Consider the following 20,470-nt stretch of genomic DNA (forward strand, 5'->3'; position numbering starts at 1 on the left):
AACCTTGGTCGCAGACTTGGTCGCTGATTTTGCTTCCTGGAGGCAGGGCTAACGGCTGCAGCCCTGCCTCCCAGCACGTCTATCAGCGGCGCTTCGCCGCCTCTCCCCCGCCCCTCTCAGTGAAGGAAGACTGAGAGGGGCGGGGGAGAGGCGGAGATACGCGCTGACAGACGCGCGTGGGGCAGGGCTGCGGCGGTTAGCCCTGCCCCAATGCGGAATCGCTCCCCCGCATTATGGAGGGGATTTGGGGGGACAGGGACCCCCGTTAAGCCGCGGGATAGCAGTGTTTTAGCAGGGGCACACGTGCCCCTGCTATATATGAGGTCTGAAGCGAGATCTATTCTCGCTTCAGACTCTCTTTAAAGTAGGAGGATTAGCCATACTGTGCCAGGTAAAAAAAAACACATATATACTGTAAGTATATATGTACTGTCCGTGTTTTGATTTCAGTGAATTTTATATAGTAAATGAAGAGAATTCTGTTCCTAGTGGGGTCCATGTATTTTGCCCACAGTTTGAGGCTAAATCCTGATGTCATTTTTTCCCTTAACTTTTCTTTCTTTTCTCCTCCAATCGCTGAGTCACCTCAGCCTTGCTTGTAAACACAAGTGAACAGAGGATAATTTTTTCAGCTAGGCAGCTAGGCAGGGAAATAAAGGGAAGAGGAGGACTATATTATAGATAAAAAGAACGCCCAGCATGCAACTGAATGGCAATGGCTATTAAAGGGCCAGTGCTCCTAAGGTATATGATAAGTCCAAACCATAACAGCAGAAAAAGTTTTGAAAGTTTTGAATGCAGGATTAGCAGCATCTTTATCACTTAATACACTCAGACCAGTTGCTGTTGAAATTTGATTTTTATGTTGACAATCCCACTTTAAAAAGAGTAAGGACACTTGTTTGACAATAAATAGTTTCAGCCAATGGCTAATCATGAGCGACAGTGTTATCATTCATATTCTATAAAAAAAATAGTTAAATCATAAATTCTGCCAATTCTGTATTTTGGGGGCAAAAGGGAGGCCTGCAAAAAATCAGGCAGGTTACAGGTGGTGTAAATGTTTTGCTTGATCACTTCAAAGGACAGCACAGTCCTTTTTCTAGGATATTTTTAAAAAGCTTATTTTCTGTAGACATCATTGATTACGCATAGACTTGTGCCACCTGGGGCTTCCTCCAGCCCACTGTAGTCCGCGAGGTTCCCTTGGTGTCCTCCTGGCTCTTCTCCTTGTCCCACCAGCCGCTCCCATTACCGGCGACACACGGGCCGGATGTCCGGCCGACTCTCCCTGGATCATGACGCTCGGCATCATCACGCCGGCGTGACAGTCCTGCGTATGCACGTTTTTCTAATTCTAAACCGCACATGCCGAGGACTGTCATGTCGGCCGGCATGATGACGCGTAGTGGCCGGCGTTATGACGCCAAGCGTCAAGGTCCAGGAAGAGTTGGCCCGACAGTAGCGGGAACTGCTGGAGGGACACGGAGAGGAGCCAGGAGGACGTCGGGGGACCTCGCGGCCTACGGTGGCCTGGAGGAAGCCCCAGGTAAGTGAAATTTTTGATTGTAGGATACTGCTCAGGGTCCCTTTTAAAGGGAACCTAAAGCAAGTTAAGAAAAAACAGTTAAACTAACCTGGGGCTTCTACCAGCCCCTGCAGCCGCGCTGTGCCCGCGCCATCCTTCTAAGACCCTCCACTCACCTGCAGCGTTCCTCTTTATTCTGGATGCACGGCCCCAGTCTATGCGCCTCCTGATCACGCTCCCGTGGACAGGAACACTCTGCGTATGTGCAGTACGGGAAAATCTCTACAGTTTGGTTAGTAACCACATGTATTCACAATCCTGCCAACATTGCAGCACACTGTAGCACTAAATAATAGAAGCAGTATGGGCTGACACTTGGCTGGGATGATATGGGCTACTATGTTTAGTGGAATGATGTAATTAGGGTATGAAAAAGTGGCACATGGCAAAAGTTAGCACAGGGCGGCACGTAAACCAAAGCCAGTTTTAGTCTACTCTTGTGTGCTATTTTGTGTATTGTGACCCCATCTTTTTCTTCCAAAAATAATGATACCACCAACAGTTAACAGCACGAAAGGCTTTCAGGATGGGCAGTCCTCCCCTGTGTCTACCCGGAAGCAGCAGAAAACCGCTCCGCCTGTTCCTCCCAGGACAAACACGTATCGGTTATCAGGTAAAAAGTGCTAAACTATCATTGTTCCTCTAGTGTTTACTTGATTGCTGTTGATGTCTATCTGCTCAAGGTATCCCTGCAATGTAGTTAAGATTCTTAAACTGCCAACAGTGTTAAATTATGTAAAATGGTACCAGCGATAGATTCCTCTAACATTGCGATCAATGCACTGACTGAAACGGTTCAGTCCAGGGCTTCTACTGACTCAATATGACTGTTCAGAACAATACATGGATTAAAGAAAACCTGTAACAAGAAAAAGTTCCCCTGGGGGGGTACTCACCTCGGGTGGGGGAAGTCTCTGGATCCTTTAGAGGCTTCCCCCGTCCTCCTGTGTTCCATGGCGGCGGCGAAAAAGCTCCCGGAACGGCGAGGATGTAAATATTTACCTTCCTGGCTCCAGCACAGGCGCAGATAGGCGGAAATAGCCGATAGCTGTCGGGCAGCTCTACTGCACAGGCGCAAGTCTCCTGCTCCTGCATAGTACAGCGGATCTGACGGAGATCAGCTATTTTCGCCTATCTCTGTGCGGAGAGCCGCAACAGCGCCACCGTGGGAGCCAGGGAAGGTAAATAAATGTAGCTTATCAGGCTTGTCGAGTCAGGATTGCCGGAGACTTTGGGGGAGCCAGCGCTGAATTGCCTGCAACTACAGGGGAGGGGGAAGCCTCATTGGGACCCTGAGGCTTCCCCCTCACGAGGTGAGTACCCCCCAGGGGAACTTTTTTTTTGTTACAGAGTCTCTTTAAGATAAAATGGGTGCCTAGGCAAGATAGCAGTTTTTACCCACCACTGATGGTCATTAGCTTTTTTTATAGTAAGATTTGGTGGTGGGTAGCATCCACCGGGCCCTAGACCAGGCTTTCTCAACCAGGGTTCCTTGAGTACTCTGCAGGGGTTCCTTGGCATTTCCCCCCATTGTGGGGGGGGAGTCTAACAGAGCACATTATAATAGGAGGTACTGTAAAAAGAAGCAATACATTGGGGGTCATCATAAGAATAAGCACATTAATGAAAAGCACTAGGATAAGGAGGCAGTATAATGAGTGGCAGTGTAATAGGGGGAAGTGAAATAAACAGCAACACCTACTTCTAAAGACCATGCCTCCTGCAAAATAAATGCAGCGGTTCCTCAAGATCAAAAAATTGTTTGCAGGGGTTCTTTGAGATCCAAAAGTTATTTGTAGGGTTCCTCCAGGGTAAAAAGGTTGAGAAAGGCTGCCCTAGACTCTCTCTGGGCCCTGCATGTGACCCTAAGGAAGCAGATACGTAAACTGAAGACCTGTCAATGCATTGGTCAATGCTTCAGTTTTGATTTCAGTCTGAAAGAAGGCTATTGCAACTAGTTGTTTCACTGTATTCACCTCTCTTGTGTTACGTACATACCTTACATGTTTGTTCAATTAATCTAGTTGCGTGAGGTTTTTGAAAGCTTGCAAAGAACTTTGTATGGTTAGTCAATAAAGCTATCACCTAAACAACTTTTATTGTTATCTCTTCAGATTCAATCAATCTGTGATTGTTTGGGGTGTAAATCTAAAGTGTGTGCAGGAGTCATTGCAGATCTTAAAGATCTGATCCACCGTGACTGTCGTGATCGCCACACGTTGCAAAACTTTGTACATATACCATGTCACAAAATTATTGCTTCTTGTGCAGATAAAAACGCTGGTCATGGGAAAAAACATGTGAAAAGTCGCTTCTCGGGTATGTGCTTTGTGCCATAGACACTGACCAAGCATTCAGATCACGTAGGCTTCACAGCATTTGCCACATGCTTGTTTCAGGTGTGTGATTCAGACAGTACAGATACATGAAAGATGAGTAGGACAGCCAGGCAACTGGTACTGTTTAAAAGGAAATAAATATGGAAGCCACCAAATCCTTCTCACTATAGGTGGCCTTTAACCACTTAAGGATCACAGGCTTACACCCACCTAGTGACCAGGCTACAAAGCCAAATATGGGCTTTGCAGCTTTAATGGTTCGCTGCAAAGCAACACAACCAAGCACAGAAATGAATCCCCCCCAACCCCCCCCCCCCCACACACACACACACACGCACACCTTTTTCTGCCCACCAACAGAGCTTTCTGTTGGTGGGCTCTGATTGCTGGTGCATTTTTTTTTTATTGATTTCTTTTTTTTTTTTAATAAAAATGTTTGTTTTTTTTATTTATTTTCCCCTCCCTCCTCCTGTCAGCCAATCATCTGGATCATCTCCTTTGTTTTGATCCTCCACGAGACAGACGAGTGACATGGCTATTCCCAGTACAGCGCTGCAGTAGATCACATCGCTGTGCAATGTAAATAGACAATGGTTTTGCCGTCTAACAGTCTAATAGCAGTGATCGCCGCTGGTAGACTGATGACGGAGCGGAGTCATTCAAGCGGGGATGTGCGCGCAATCCCCTGTAAATCCCTGCTCCAGGACTTGACACCTTTTGGCTTTAGGCGGTCCTGGGGCTGTCACCTTCCCGACGCCTATCGGCGTTAGGCCATCGGGAAGGAGTTAACATAGGGATTTGTCACAACCTGCAACAATGGATTACTATATAATAAAAAGTAAATCAGATGTTACCATCTGAGCAAACAGCATGTCACAGCAATGGTAGTTTCAATTTCCTGTAAAAGTGTGTCTGTGCCCTTTTCCTTCCACCGCCCAAACCATTCTGTTGGTCCATTAAGATAATTATTAGCTTTATAACCCAATCAGAAGCTGAGGTACTCTTTATCCTCCAATTTCCTCATTATTATGACTTCAGCACCGGATGATGAGTTATTAAAACATATAATCACTTTTAAGCACTTTATGAGACTCATATGTTACTATTTCTATTTGCATGAAGGTGTTGGGGAGCCTCCAGCCTACGATTACGCTTATGCAGGACAGAGTGGTCATGATGTAAACCCTAATGGTAAGCAGAAATTAAGATATTTAATAAGCTGTACTTTTAGAAAGACCTCCAGTCCTAGTTCACTTATTTCTTAATTTAGTATTTATATAGAGCTGACAACTCCCACAGCACTTTACAGAGTATATTGTCTTTTCACTAAGTGTCCCTCAGTAATCCCTACCAAAGGCCAATACTTTGGGGAAGCCAATTTACCTATCTGTATATTTTTGGGGTGTGGGAGGAAACCCACGCAAACTCAATAAACACATGCAAACTCTTTGCAGATATTGTCCTGGCCCAGATTAGAGGTGTAGCACTGTGAGGTGAGAGTGCTTTCCACTGCACCACCATGCCACTCATACGTATAAACGTTATTCAGAAAAATGTATCTGATCATGACATGGATAAGGCGGGTCTTCATCAGTCCCTTTCAGAGCTACAGGGAGGTCCAATCCTGCTGTTTCCAGAGCTTGGTGGTCTGAAGGTCCAAGTTATGGTATTAGCATGACCCAAGTACTCAGCAAGCTTGTAGGTAGTAGCGGTATTATGGCCATGCATCAGGACCAATGCTCCAATTCTTGCCATTATATCCAAAAATAAAATGAAATATTTTGGTGTTACTACCATACAGTATTTCTACTGCCAAGCCTTTCTACATTTTCACTTTATTTGCGCCATTTCCCTGGCAAGTACGGGTAAATTTCCTGGTGATCTTTGTTCCCCACTGGCACTTGAGACAACTAAAGATATTGTTAACAACATTTTAGCAGCAAGGTGAGAACATCTGTTGCCATTAGTAACAGATTAGCACCATTAGTAGTCAGGAAAGTATGGAGCCCCAGTTTACTCTGCTAGGAGGGAGGAGTTTTCTCCTCCAATGTGAATCAATGTTAGGGAGTCTTGGCCAAGGTCTCCTTACTGACTAGGTGCTTTCTTACTGAACAAGAAGAGTCGAGATTCAAACCCAGGTCAACTGTGTTGGAGGCAGAGCCCTTAACCAGTACACTGTCCAGCCACTATCCAGCCAGTGAAGCATCTCTGAATCTTCTTCACCTCATTAGACTTGAAGAATCTTTTCTGAAGGAGTAATGAAACATCTTCTAGAACAATAAAATATCCCCCAGTTGAAGCTGCCTTGTGTTTTCCTTGAATATACTTTGTGTGGTGCTCAGTTTCTGTTTTTCTTTTGTCCTTATATCTCCAGTCACCAACATGCCCGGTGAAAGCCATTATTATCTGGATGTGCTACCGGCAGGTCCTAAAGAGCTGCAGATGCAGAAGACGCCACCTCGAACCCCACGTTCTTTGACGCCTTTACCCGGTATGCTTGGGCCAATCATTCTTCCTTGGAATTCATTTAAACAAAGACTCCATAGCCAAGTCCTACATACTTTCATCACAGTGTAAAACTGATATTAGTGTTGGTGTTGGAATTCGGGACCACGTGGTTCAAAACCCAAACAGCCGCATTCAGCACCACTTCAGCACTGGACAGCAGGACTGGTTCCTGCTTGGAATCAGGAAGTATCAGAGCCAAACAAAACGCACTCAGTCCTGCTGTCCGGTACTGAAATGGTGCTGAATGCGGCTGTTCAGGCTCTAAACCGCGTGGCCCTGAATTCCAACACTAAATGTTATCACTCAGATTTAACTGCTAGTCTATGTTTCTTTAGAGGAGATTCAGAAAGCGGACCTGAACTCAGAACTTCCTCTCTGCTTTAAAAGATAAGCAACAGCATAATAACTTTTATAGAAAAACATTTATCTGTTACAGCTGATACAAATCCTGCAATAAATCTGCCGTCTATTTCCTGCTTTCATAAAAGCAGAGAATGGGTTAACATCCTGTGTTTACAAATGAGCTGCTCTGCCGAGGCATCCAAGATTCCTGAGCTGACACAGCTGAGAGCTCAAATTAGTGTTGTGTTTCGTCACAGATAAGAGGGAATTAGACAGGCTAAACTCTCTAAATACATACAGGGTGCATTTCTCTGTGTTTACCTCTGTCCTGTGCAAGAGTTTACGTCAATGATGGATTAAAATGAAATGGGGCCCTAGGCAAGGTAGTAGCTTTGGCTCATCTAGTTGGTCCTTTTGGCAATCTGAGGTGGGACATGGAACAGAGAAAGAGGCCCCTTGACACCCAACTAGGACCCAGGCACCTGCCTAGGTTGCATTGTAGATGATCCTGCTCTGGTTCAGGTCCACTTTAATTGCTGCCTGTCACAGGCCCTCTACTGTGGCCTGTAATTTGTGCTTCTTCTCTGCAACTGCGCACTGCACTGCAAACTCACCACTTGCTTGCAAATTTCCGCCATAGTAATTTTCGCATCAAAATTTTGAAAATTTTTGCGAAAATACATTGTATTTTCGTAAGGAAAATCCGCAGAAAATGCAAAACCAAAAAGTTAATATTTACTGCAAAAAATTAGCAGGAACAGGAAAATAGTTTATTTTAGCGCGAAAAATGTGAAAAATTACAAAACTTATTACAAAACGATTTTCAATGGTATTTTTTCTTGAAAGTCGAATTTTTCATTAAATAATGAATCAATAATGCAAAAAGAATATTGGCATTTTACCTCATCACTGGTTACTCTTGAGTTGCATTGCTTGCTGTGTTTCATGAGATATGCGTTTGCAACAGAAGAGGGATTTCCTTTTATGAGTTTCTGCATATCATTATAGCTTATCATACATCCCTTTAATTTCCTGGTCTAGATGAATGTGTGTTTGGTACCCATTTGTTCTGATTCACCAGAACAAGAATGTACTCTCAACCAGCACAGACCAGTTAGGCATGAAACCAGGCGCTGTACTTGATTAAAGTTCTCTTACCACAGATACACTGTACTTGGTATTTTAGGTAAATTTCTACCTCCTCCAGTCATTTTTGTACTTAAAGTGGATCTGAGCTCAAAACGTCCTATCTGCTGTAAGGCCTGGAACACACCAGAGGAGTTTTTCTGAGCGTTTTGAGTTTTTAAATCTGCTGCTAATGTTATCCTATGTGTCTGTGCACACTGGAGCAGTGAGGTTTTGTAAAAAACCCCATAGCATTACATTGGGAAGAGCTTTTGAAACCTCTAAAAGCTCTTCCCAATGTAATGCTATGGGGTTTTTTACAAAACCTCATTGCTCCAGTGTGCACAGACACATAGGATAACATTAGCAGCAGATTTAAAAACTCAAAACGCTCAGAAAAACTCCTCTGGTGTGTTCCAGGCCTAAGAGATTAGGCACAGTATGAAAACAATCAGAGAAAAAAAATTGATTTGTTACAATGCACAGAAATCCCCCAAAACGGCCTGAAAATTAACTGGATGAACTTTCAGGGAGCAAAGGAAGAGTTAAAGCATCTGTCTTTTCAGTCATGCCTGCTGATTATGCACTTGTTACACTCAACTGTAGCGAAATAAATAAACACAGCTCAGTGCAGCTAATTTCTACAGCATTTCTGTGGGGAATAACACTTTTCAGTCTGTTCTTTGCAAGAGCTTGGTTCCACTTTGATACTGTAGTTGCCACTTTTGTTTGGTGGATGACACTCTCACCTTGGCCCATATGCAATTCACTTTTTCACCTGAGTTTTCTCCTAGGTGATAATTTTAAACTTGTCAATACAATACCTTTTATGCCACCAGAAAGCAAGAAAATACTCAAAATAATTTTGATAGTACTTTTTCACCTACTTTTTGAAACTTTTTTTAGTAGAAAAGTGCTGGAAAGTTATTTTAAATCGAAGATGAAAAATTATCTCCTAGGAGAAAACTCAGGTGAAAAAAAGTGAATTGCATATGGCTCCTTGGCCAATATGCAATTCACTTTTTCACCTGCCTTTTCTCCCAGGAGATAATTTTTCATCTTTGATTTTAGATAACTTTTTAGCACTTTCCAATGGAAAAAGTACCAAAAAGTATGTGAAATAGTACTATCAAAATTATTTTGAGTATTTGTTTGCTTGCTGGTGGTTTAAAGAGAACCCGAGGTGGGTTTGAAGAATATTATCTGCATACAGAGGCTGGATCTGCCTATACAGCCCAGCCTCTGTTGCTATCCCAAACCCCCCTAAGGTCCCCCTGCACTCTGCAATCCCTCATAAATCACAGCCACGCTACTGACAAACAGCTTGTCAGAGCTGGCTGTGTTTATCTCTATAGTGTCAGTCTGCTGCTCTCCCCGCCTCCTGCAGAACTCCAGTCCCCGCCTGCATCCCTTCCCTCCCTGCTGATTGGAGGGAAGGGACGGGGGCAGGGACCGGAGCTATGCAGGAGGCGGGGGAGCAGCTGAGACTGACACTACAGATGTAAACACAGCCTCACAGCACGGCTGTGATTTATGAGGGATTGCACAGTGCAGGGGGACCTTAGTACTGTTTGGGATAGCAACAGAGGCTGGGCTGTATAGGCAGATCCAGCCTCTGTATGCAGATAACATTCTTTAAACACACCTCGGGTTCTATTTAAAGGGCATTTTATTTGCAAGTTGTGAAAATATCACCCTGGAGAAAACTCAGGTGAAAAAGTGAATTGCATATGGGCCCCTTCTGTCACTATAATCACAGGTTCTGTTCCAGGCCAAAATTCTATAATTTGCATAGAGTTTGTACTTTTCCCCCATTTTTCTAATGATTCTCCTACTGATCATTTTGACATGCAATTTCCACCAAAGATTGATTATGAGTATTAAATCATATGTTCAGTTCAGTCGGATATGTTACTATTTCTATTTGCATGAAGGCGTTGGGGAGCTTCCAGCCTATGTATTACACTTATGCAGGACAGAGTGGCAAGACATTTAATAAGCTGTACTAATAGAAAGAGACCACCACTCCTAGTTTACTTATTTCCTTAATTTAGTATTTATTAAGTGATGACAACTCCCACAGCACTTTGCACTAGTGCTTTTGCTTGCAACCTGCTTTAGCAGGTCCGTTGAATTCATTAACTTATGTACTAAAGAGTCTTAAACAGTCCTTTTATTTTCAGAAATACCTCAGCAAGATAACACTCACCTTGATGTTTTAGCTACCTTAGACCAAGCAAGCTCTGCTCAAGCCGGTAAGTCTTCAGTAAATCGGGCATCAGATAGAGTAACACTGGGGTTTTCAGAGGTGTAGCTAGGGTTTTCAGCACTCAGGGACAGAGTTTTGTGCCGCCTCTGGTTAGAATGGGTGTGGCCATGCAATGGAATGTGGGTGTGGCCATGGTTGGAGCCAAATGTACAATGCTGCAGAAGATGGGTAGCTAGATAAGCCCCTCCCCCAATATAGGTATCCAGATGTGTGTCCCCTCCCCCGTATAGGTAGCCAGATGTGCCCCCTTTCCCCATTTAGTCAGATGTGCCCCTTTACTCCCCTATAGATTTCTAGATGTGCCCCTCTTCCCCCATAGATATCCGGAAGTGCTCCCCCCCCTTCCCTCCATAGATAGCTAGGTGTGCCCTTCTCCTGCCCCCACCCCCATATATAGCTAGATCATGTGTCCCCCTTCCTTCCCCATAGATAGTCAGATGTGCCCCCTTTCCCCCATATATAGCTAAATGTGCCTCTTCCCCATAGCTAGTTATAATTGCCCCCCCCCCCCCCCCCCCATCCCTATAGACAGCTCTCCCTCCCTCCCTTCCTTTGCAGAGTGAGCAAACTATATTTGAACTATTTTTTTAGCATTTCACAATTGAAAAAGTACCCAACAGTTGGTGAGAAAGTACTATCTCATTTTTTTCCTACTTGCTGGTGGCTTAAAAGACATTTTACAACACGCTGTGAAAATATCACCTTGGAGAAAACTCAGAAGAAAAAGGGAATTGCATATGGGGCATAGAGTGAATTTCTCAGTAACGATATGTGTTTTCCTTGTCTGCTGTGTGGGAGTTTATGTCTGCTTTAAAGGGACTCCGAGCACCTCTCATGGGCATGCCTTTAAGACTCCGACTAGTACTGCAAAGTACATAAAGATGCATAGCTTTCTGTAGCTTGTGCTCTCCTCTTTGATTTGATGCCTGAATCGCCGTTCTACAACAAATAGTTTTCGCTCGATTTCAATTTAAAAATTGCGTCTGCCATCTTGGTTATGTGATAACTTCCGGGTCACCCCTGTCTTCTCTGTTAGAAAAGTGCATCACTGAATGAAGCAGGAAGAGGAAGTGACACGCATGGCCATTGCAAGAGGCTCCTCCAGAGGGGTCATAGCATGGCTTTGTTGGAAGTCGTCTGGCTTATTAAAGAGACACTGAAGCGAAAAAAAAATGATGATATTATGATTTGTATGTGTAGTACAGCTAAGAAAAAAAACATTAAGATCAGATACATCAGTCTAATTGTTTCCAGTACAGGAAGAGTTGAGAAACTCCAGTTGTTATCTCTATGCAAAAAAGCTATTAAGCTCTCCGACTAACTTAGTCGTGGAGAGGGCTGTTATCTGACTTTTATTATCTCAACTGTAATTGAACTGTTTACTTTTCCTCTGCTAAAGGCCCATACACACGTCGGATTTTAGCGAACGACCCGTCGTTTGAACGTTCCGTCGTTCGGACGTTTTCGCGTTAAATCCGACGTGTGTACAGACTATCGTTCGGGTGATAAGACTGGTTACCAACGATCCGCCGGGCGGATGGTAAGCTCGCAAGGGCATGGCTCTCTCGCCCTTTTGTGTCTTTGAATTTTATTTATTTAAAGCTTGCACTCTGTTACACATATTATTCATCATGTTACATCTGTCATTGTAATCACCAGTTCTGCATTTTGTACCAGTGTCCATATTTGATGTATATCATTGTTTGTATCACTATGTACCCCTTGTTTGTTTTCTTATTTTGTATAACGCCACACAGGGCCGGCCTTAGGTTTCACAGCGCCCTGAGCAGAACCAGATTTTGGTGCCCCCCCCCCCCAAATTCATCCTCTTCGCGTGTGAGCGCACCACACACATACACTAATGGGGGGGGGGGGGGATCTGCTGCCTAAATACATTAAAAGGGGATCTGCGACTGTAAGACTAGTAGCCTAAGCCTATATACACTAAAGGGGGGATCTGCCTACAGTAAAGGTTAGATAGGTAGCTGCCCCCAGTATAGATTAGATAGGTAGCTGCCCCCCCCCCCAGTATAGGTTAGATAGGTAGCTGCCCCCAGTATAGCTTAGATAGGTAGCTGCTGCCCCCAGTATAGATTAGATAGGTAGCTGCTGCCCCCAGTATAGATTAGATAGGTAGCTGCTGCCCCAGTATAGATTAGATAGGTAGCTGCCCCCCCCCAGTATAGATTAGATAGGTAGCTGCCCCCCCCCCCCAGTATAGGTTAGATAGGTAGCTGCCCCCCCCCCCCAGTATAGGTTAGATAGGTAGGTTCCCTCAGTATAGGTTAGATAGGTAGCTGCCCCCAGTATAGGTTAGATAGGTAGCTGCCCCCAGTATAGGTTAGATAGGTAGCTGCCCCCAGTATAGGTTAGATAGGTAGCTGCCCCCAGTATAGATTAGATAAGTAGCTGCCCCCAGCATAGGTTAGATAGGTAGCTGCCCCCAGTATAGATTAGATAGGTAGGTGCCCCCAGTATAGGTTAGATAGGTAGCTGCCCCCAGTATAAGTTAGATAGGTAGCTGCCCCTCCAGTATAGGTTAGATAGGTAGGTGCCCCCAGTATAGGTTAGATAGGTAGGTGCCCCCAGTATAGATTAGATAGGTAGCTGCCCCCCCCCCAGTATAGGTTAGATAGGTAGGTGCCCCCAGTATAGATTAGATAGGTAGCTGCCCCCCCCCCCGTATAGGTTAGATAGGTAGGTGCCCCCAGTATAGATTAGATAGGTAGCTGCCCCCCCCCAGTATAGGTTAGATAGGTAGGTGCCCCCAGTATAGATTAGATAGGTAGCTGCCTGCCCCCCAGTATAGATTAGATAGGTAGCTGCCCCCCCAGTACAGGCTAGATAGGTAGGTGCCCCCAGTATAGATTAGGTAGGTAGGTAGGTGCTCCCCTCCCCTCATACTGGAGGGGGAGCCGCGGGGAGGGCAGCCCGACCTCTCCCTCCCTTCCTCTCCGGGCCACCCTCCGTGCGTCCCCCTCCGATGCTGCTGCAGACTGCAGAGAGAACAACTCACCTCCCTGGTTCCGATCGCCGGCGCCTCTCACGGTGTATCACTTGCCGCTGGTCTCCTCTTGTACATTGACACTGATACACAGTAAACTTCCTGTTAAGCAGGAAGTTTATTGTGCATCAGTGACAATGTACAAGAGGAGACCAGCGGCAAGTGAGAGGCGCCGGCGATCGGAACCAGGGAGGTGAGTTGTTCTCACTGCTGGCTGCAGTCTGCACTCTGCAGGGGGGAGCACGGAGAGCGCCCGGAGAGGAGGGAGGGAGAGGACGGGCTGCTCTCCCCGCGGCTCCCCCCTCCATCACGGTGGCCGCACGGGGGGAAGGGGGGGGGCGGAGCGAGACGGACACAGCCAGCTACATGCGGCCAGGTGGCAGGAGCGCCCCCTGGAAGCCGGCGCCCTGAGCGATCGCACAGGTCGCTCAGGTCAAAGGCCGGCCCTGCCGCCACAGAATATGTTGGCGCTTTATAAATAAAAAAAAATAATAATAATAAATGATTGTGTAAGAAGGAAGCCATATGAGGCAGGAAGGGGTAAAGCACTAGACACGAGGGATCTATATTGGGAAGGGAGGGAGGACCACTAGACACCAGGGAACTATATAGGGAAGGGAGGGAGGACCAGTAGACACCGGAGAACTTTATAGAGAAGGAAAGGATGACCACTAGACAACAGGGAACTGTATAGGGGAAATCGGGCCACTAGACACCAGGGAACTGTATAGGGGAAGGCGGGCCACTAGTCACCAGGGAACTCTATAGGGGAGGGAGGGGGCCATTAGACACTAGGGAAGTTTATAAGGGAGGAAGGTGGCCACTAGACATTGAGGTTAGCCGCGACTTGCTCCCAGTGTACAATTTCAGCCCACTTTGTATCTGAATTTGACATCCCTGTTCTAGAACAACAAAATGTGTCCCAGTGGAACCTGCCTTGTGTTTTCATTGAATATACTGTATTTAGTGTAGTGCTCATTTTCAGGTTTTTTTTGTTCTTATATCTCCAGTCACCAACATGTCCGGTAAAAGCCATTATTATCTGGACGTGCTACCGGTGGGTCTTGAAGAGCTGCAGATGCAGAAGACGCCACCTCGAACCCCTCGTTCTTTGACACCTTCACTGGGTATGCTTGGGCCAATCATTCTTCATTGGAATGAATATAAGCAGAGACTCCCTAGCCAAGTCCTACATACTTTCACCACAGTCTAAAACTGATGGCAAATACACAGAGCACTGGAAAGCAGAGGCACGCTATGTGGGGGGAGGTGGGCTACAAGGCTGTGACAAGATGGTGACCAATAGAAACTCATTACCAGAGGTACAGACGAATTTTGTTACATGCTGTCCTGCTCACATTCAGCCACACTTACCCCGCTCATTAGAGAGAGAAGGTGACTGTACACCATCTCCTCATTCATATTTAAAGGAAAAGGATGGCATCGTTGATTAGGTGTACCTGGAGCTGGGGGTGCTTGATATGTCTTCCATAGGGTTCCATGAGTTGTGGTCCTGTATAGTTATTTAAAAACAGTAGACAGATTAAAGCATCACTCAGGATTTAACTTCTGTCTATGTTCCTTGTGAGGAGATTTTTTTCTTGATTTTTTCTTGCTGCCTGTCACAGGGGCTCTAGTGTGGCCTGAAGTTTGTGCTCCTTCTTTCCAGAGTTATTCTATGTACTAGCTGACCTAAGCCCGTTTAAAAATGGGCTCTAGGTCTGTAACCGCTGCAGCATTACAGCGCATGCGTGTGCCCATCCACCGCGTGGCCGCGTGCGCGAACACACCTACTGTGCACCCACAAGCCCGCCATGCACACACACGCCCACGGCGCACACACACACACGCCCGTCCTGCATCCTGTCCCAATGGCTGTCAGTGCTGGACATGCGCAGTAGCACAATAGCACTGACACAGGGACACGGGACGCAGGAACACAGGGAAATTAAAGAGATTAGTAGAATCACTCACAGCTACTCGTGCTGTTTGTAAGTTGCTCCTAAGTGGATTCTTCAAGCAGTTTAAGTATTAAAAAAATGGTCATAAAAATGAATTAAGAAAAGCAAGTATAAATGAATGACAGTGCATAGCAGTACTGTTACTTATTACTTAACTCAGTATTGGAGCGGGAGACACACGGGGGGGTGGGGGGGTCAAACGGGGATACACTGGGGGCAGATGGTGACCCAATGGGGACACAAGGGACACATTGGGGACACATGGGGACAGAAGGGGACACACTGGAGACAGAAGAGGACACACTGGGGACAGAAGGGAGCACATGGGGGACACAGGAGGACACAATCTTTGGGGGAAGAACTACAAGACGCTCCTGGAATATGAACGCACCAGGTATAGTATATATTTTTGCCCTCTAAACCTAGGTGCGTCTTATATTCTGGAGCATCCTATACGGCGGCAAATATGGTATATAGTGTTGACAACTCCCACAGCATATAATATTGTCCAGGGACCCTGGTGTAGTCACAGCCTCTGCATATTCCCCTATTGCTGAGCCACTGTCTAGTGCTATTGCTTGGAACCTGCAAGTCAGTTGAGTTTCATTAACTTATGTACTAAAGAGTCTTAAACTGTCCTTTTATTTTCAGGAATGCCTCAGCAAGATGGGCTTTACCTTGATGTGTTAGAGTCCTTAGACCAAGCAAGTTCTGCTCAAGACGGCAAGTCTTCAGTAAATCGGGCATCAGGTAAAGTAATACAGTGGTTTGTGGTGTTTTTTCCCCCTTTCCGACAACACAATGAGGGGTCTGCTGATGCTGCAGGCACAATGAGGGTCTCAGTAACAATCTGCTGATGCTGCAGGCACAGTGAGGGTCTCAGTAACAATCTGCTGATTCTGCAGGCACAATGAGGGTCTTAGTAACAATTACTGATGCTGCAGGCACAATGAGGGACTTAGTAACAATCTGCTGATGCTGCAGGCACAATTAGGGGCTCAGTCTCAACCTGCATCTGTTGCAGGTACAATGAGAGGCTCAGTAACAATCTGCTGATGCTGCAGGCACAATGAGGGGCTTAGTAACAATCTGCTGATGCTGCAGGCACAATGAGGGGCTCAGTAACAATCTGCTGATGCTGCAGGTACAATAGGGGTGGGCTCAGTAACAATCTGCTGATGCTGCAGGCACAATGAGGGGCTTAGTAACAATCTGCTGATGCTGCAGGCACAATGAGGGGCTCAGTAACAATCTGCTGATGCTGCAGGTACAATAGGGGTGGGCTCAGTAACAATCTGCTGATGCTGCAGGCACAATGATGGGGGCTCAGTCACAATCTGCTTCTACTGAAGGCACAATGAGGGGCTCAGTAACAATCTGCTGATGCTGCAGGAACAATGAGTGGCTCAGTAACAATCTGCTGATGCTGCGGGCACAATGAGGAGCTCAGTCACAATCTGCTGATGCTGCGGGCACAATGAGGAGCTCAGTAACAATCTGCTGATGCTGCAGGAACAATGAGTGGCTCAGTAACAATCTGCTGATGCTGCGGGCACAATGAGGAGCTCAGTCACAATCTGCTGATGCTGCGGGCACAATGAGGGGCTCAGTAACAATCTGCTGATGCTGCAGGCACAATGAGGGGCTCATTAGCAATCTGCTGATGCTGCAGGCACAATGAGGGGCTCATTAGCAATCTGCTGATGCTGCAGGAACAATGAGTGGCTCAGTAATAATCTGCTGATGCTGCGGGCACAATGAGGAGCTCAGTCACAATCTGCTGATGCTGCAGGAACAATGAGTGGCTCAGTAACAATCTGCTGATGCTGCGGGCACAATGAGGAGCTCAGTCACAATCTGCTGATTGTGCAGGCACAATGAGGGGCTCAGTAACAATCTGCTGATGCTGCAGGCACAATGAGGGGCTCATTAGCAATCTGCTGATGCTGCAGGCACAATGGGGGGTTCAGTAACAATCTGCAGATGCTGCAGGCACAATTGGGGGCTGAGTAACAATCTGCTGACACAATGAGTGACAGGCTGCAGGAATAATATGGTGCTGGCTCACTGAGGCTGCTGCAGGGACAATACACTGTGACTGGTACAATAAGGGGCATACAGGGGCAATATGCTGCAAAGTTATTTCTGTGTATAGCAGGAGTAGACTGAGCAGTGTTGCAGATATTCTTCTCCTATCACACACAGAAGAAAATGTCTGCCAGAGGAAGTCACACCCCAATATGTAAAGGGAGTGAACTTCTTAACTCAATGCTCCACCCCTCGCCTCCTCCGCTCCACCACTGTCCGATACCGTTGTTCCCGCTCTGGCTCTCAGCCCCTCCTTGCTGCTCTGCCTCTGCCCCCTGCACATAGCGTCCCCCGCTCTATTTACCTCTCCGTCTGCCGATCTCGCCCTCCGCTCACCTCTATTACAGCAGGGCTACAACAAAATGGCAGCCGATGTCTGCAAATGAGGACGCTGGCGGCCATTTTTTTGTAGCTCTGATGTAGTTGAAGGAGCAGAGGACAAGATCGGCAACCCGGGAGGTAAATTAAGCGAGGGACACAGCGACACATACACAGGGCTGCCGCGACATATCTATTTGCACAGGGGTTGGGAACCACTGCTCTAGAACAATAAAATGTGTTACAGTTAAAGCTGCCTTGCTTTTTCTTTGAATATGTTTTAGGTAGTGCTCATTTAAGTTTTTTCGTTTTGTCCTTATTTCTCTAGTGACCAACATGACCGATAAAACCCATTATTATTTGGACGTGCTACCAGCAGGTCTTGAAGAGCTGCAAATGCAGAAGGCCCCACCGCGAACTCCAAACCGTTCTTTGACACCATCACCCGGTATGTTTGGGCCAATCATTCTTCATTGGAATTAATTTAAACAGAGACTCCATAGCCAAGTCCTACATACTACAATCTAAAACTTTTAGCAATACAAAGAGCACTGGAAAGCAGAGGCACGCTATACGGGGGGAGGCGGGCTACAAAGCTGTGAAAGGATGGCAACCAATGGAAAATGATTTTCCAGAACCTTTTTCATACAGAATTTGGGTATATTAATTTTGATACGTGCTGTCTTGTCCACATTCAGCTACACTTACCTCAGGCATTTCAGAATCACGTGCATGTGTGGTGCCGGGGATCCCTGTGAGAGTATGCAGTCCTCACAGGTTTCACATCCGCGGCAGCTGTTGGTCGGAAGGAAAGATAGATTATGTGGAGTTTTATTTTAAAAATAGTATGCATAAATATTCTGCATAAAATAAAAAAAATCACCTAAACAAACAACTATGACAGAATTGCTAAGAAAGTTTGAAGTAATTAATGCTCAGCTAGCTTTAATATATGGGGAACACACTAGTGAAGCATACGAGAGGAATCGGCGCAGGAGGAGACTTGGGCACAGGATCCGGCTGCTGCACAAGTTCCCGGCCGTGTTAAATACTATTCCCCCTCCAGGCCGCCATGGATGGTGGGGAATGAAATAATTCGGCTTCCAGCAATTGCTGGAAGCCGAATTATTGTGTTTTAAAATTAACTTCAGCTCTGTCTTCTGACGTCGCCAAAGTTACTCCCTTTGCGCTGCTATAGCCGTAATTTCTATTACGGCCTGTGGTGGCGCCGGCTGCGCCCAAGTCTCCTGCCCTGGATTAACAGTGTTCGACTAGAGAAGGAAGCAGGAAGTTCAGCTCTCAGTGTCATGGGAAAAAGGAAGAGAGGCTGAATATCTCTGGTGGGAACAAAGACAGCAATAAATTGTCCAGTTGCTTCCTAAAATAACTGGAGAAAAAATAAAACATTGTTATTTTTATTATTTGCAGCTCCACCTCCAGAGCAACGGCTGCCGGCCAACTGCAATATTTTACTCCTGAATATTGGCAAGATGGTAGAGGACTCAGGTAAGTGGACAAGGGCCCGGAAGGCATTTCTAGAGCAAGGATGAGGTCTGGATTGTTGCACTACAAATCCGGCGACACCTTATATAAAATGCTAAATCCTTGAGATACGTAGAGCAGGACTCAAAGCCACAAAGGTTTTCAACCAAAAATGGAATATCCTTTTAAGTACACAACTACATATCTGTATTTATGCTCACACTGTATATCTGAAAAGGAAATGCCAGTTTCATTACAAAGCTGCCATAAATATCAGCCAATGCTGCCTTAACCTCTTTTAAATTTAATTTTCTTACAAACTGTATTTGTATCTCAATCTGCAGCCTGTGAAGACTTCTTCAAAACTGACTAAACTCAGCATACTCTTTTTAAGCAGGGTTAATCAGCTGGCAGCAAATGTTCACACTCTATCTGTATAAGAAATATTATTAACCACTTGACGACCAGTGGATTTTCGTATGATCTGTGCTGCGTGGGCTCTCCAGCCCGCAGCACAGATCAGGATAGAGCCAGGGCGATCAGACTTACCCCCTTTTTTCCCCACTAGGGGGATGTCTCCTGGGGGGGGTCTGATCGCCGCCGGCTTGCTGCGCTTTGCGGGGGGGGGGGGGGGCTCTTCAAAGCCCCCCTCCGCAGCGTTTTCGGCGCTCTGTCCCTCTCCCTCCCTCTCTCTTCCCCTCTGAGCTGAGCAGGATGGATATCCGTCCTGCGCATTGTAGGATAGGCTTTGGCCTATCATATGCCGGCGATCCCCGGCCAATCAGAGGCCGGGGATCGCCGATCTGCCTTACGGCGCTGCTGCGCAGCAGCGCCGTATGATGTAAACAGCGGGGATTTCTTCCCCGCGTGTGTACATTTTGCCGGCGAGACGCGATCGGCAGCTCTCCGGCTGTTCACGGAGGCACCCTCCGTGAACTGACATGGAAAGGCCGTTTCCATGGTAACCAGCAGACGACCAGTTTACGCCAATCGGCGTTAGCTGGTCGTCAAGAGGTTAAATTATTTGATGGGTTATCCCGGAGCTCCCAGGAACCGGAAACAGGAAAAGTTCAGGAGCCAATAGTGCAAACTGTAAACGACACCTTCAGAATCAGAAGTAGTTGGACCTAGGTGTTATACTCACAGTTTCAGGGATGCCAGTAGATGGCAACCACTATTACTGCGCATTGTTCCCGCTTCCGCTTGGGTTGAGGTGTCCACCCCTGGTGGTCACTCTCCAGGTGATTAGGCTCCTCGATGTAGGAAGTAAGTGCAGGCATACTCTCAAACAGGGGTTAAAACTAATAAATTAGAGAAATAACTTAGCCGGCTTCTCTAGGTGAATGAGCCAGTTGAATACTGGTTAATGGAAAAGATATTTTATTGTACAAAGGAGGACTACATGTTTTGCAGGTTGACTCTGCCTCTTCAGGTCAATAACAAGTT

The 20,470-nt window shown here is 46.2% G+C and overlaps 1 protein-coding gene across 1 annotated transcript in view; it reads left to right on the forward strand.

Annotated features, from left to right (window-relative positions):
* Nucleotides 1-20,470, forward strand: part of LOC137521637 (circularly permutated Ras protein 1-like) — a 123,266-nt gene that overhangs the window by 58,227 nt on the left and 44,569 nt on the right. The window contains exons 10-17 of the mRNA XM_068241147.1: nt 2,091-2,201; nt 5,050-5,118; nt 6,302-6,418; nt 10,086-10,157; nt 14,186-14,302; nt 15,788-15,886; nt 17,871-17,990; nt 18,971-19,048. Coding sequence (XP_068097248.1) covers nt 2,091-2,201; nt 5,050-5,118; nt 6,302-6,418; nt 10,086-10,157; nt 14,186-14,302; nt 15,788-15,886; nt 17,871-17,990; nt 18,971-19,048 — 783 coding nt within the window. The remainder of the gene's footprint in view (nt 1-2,090; nt 2,202-5,049; nt 5,119-6,301; nt 6,419-10,085; nt 10,158-14,185; nt 14,303-15,787; nt 15,887-17,870; nt 17,991-18,970; nt 19,049-20,470) is intronic.

The sequence above is a fragment of the Hyperolius riggenbachi genome, chromosome 6 (genome assembly GCF_040937935.1).
Source record: "Hyperolius riggenbachi isolate aHypRig1 chromosome 6, aHypRig1.pri, whole genome shotgun sequence".
NCBI lineage: Eukaryota > Metazoa > Chordata > Amphibia > Anura > Hyperoliidae > Hyperolius > Hyperolius riggenbachi.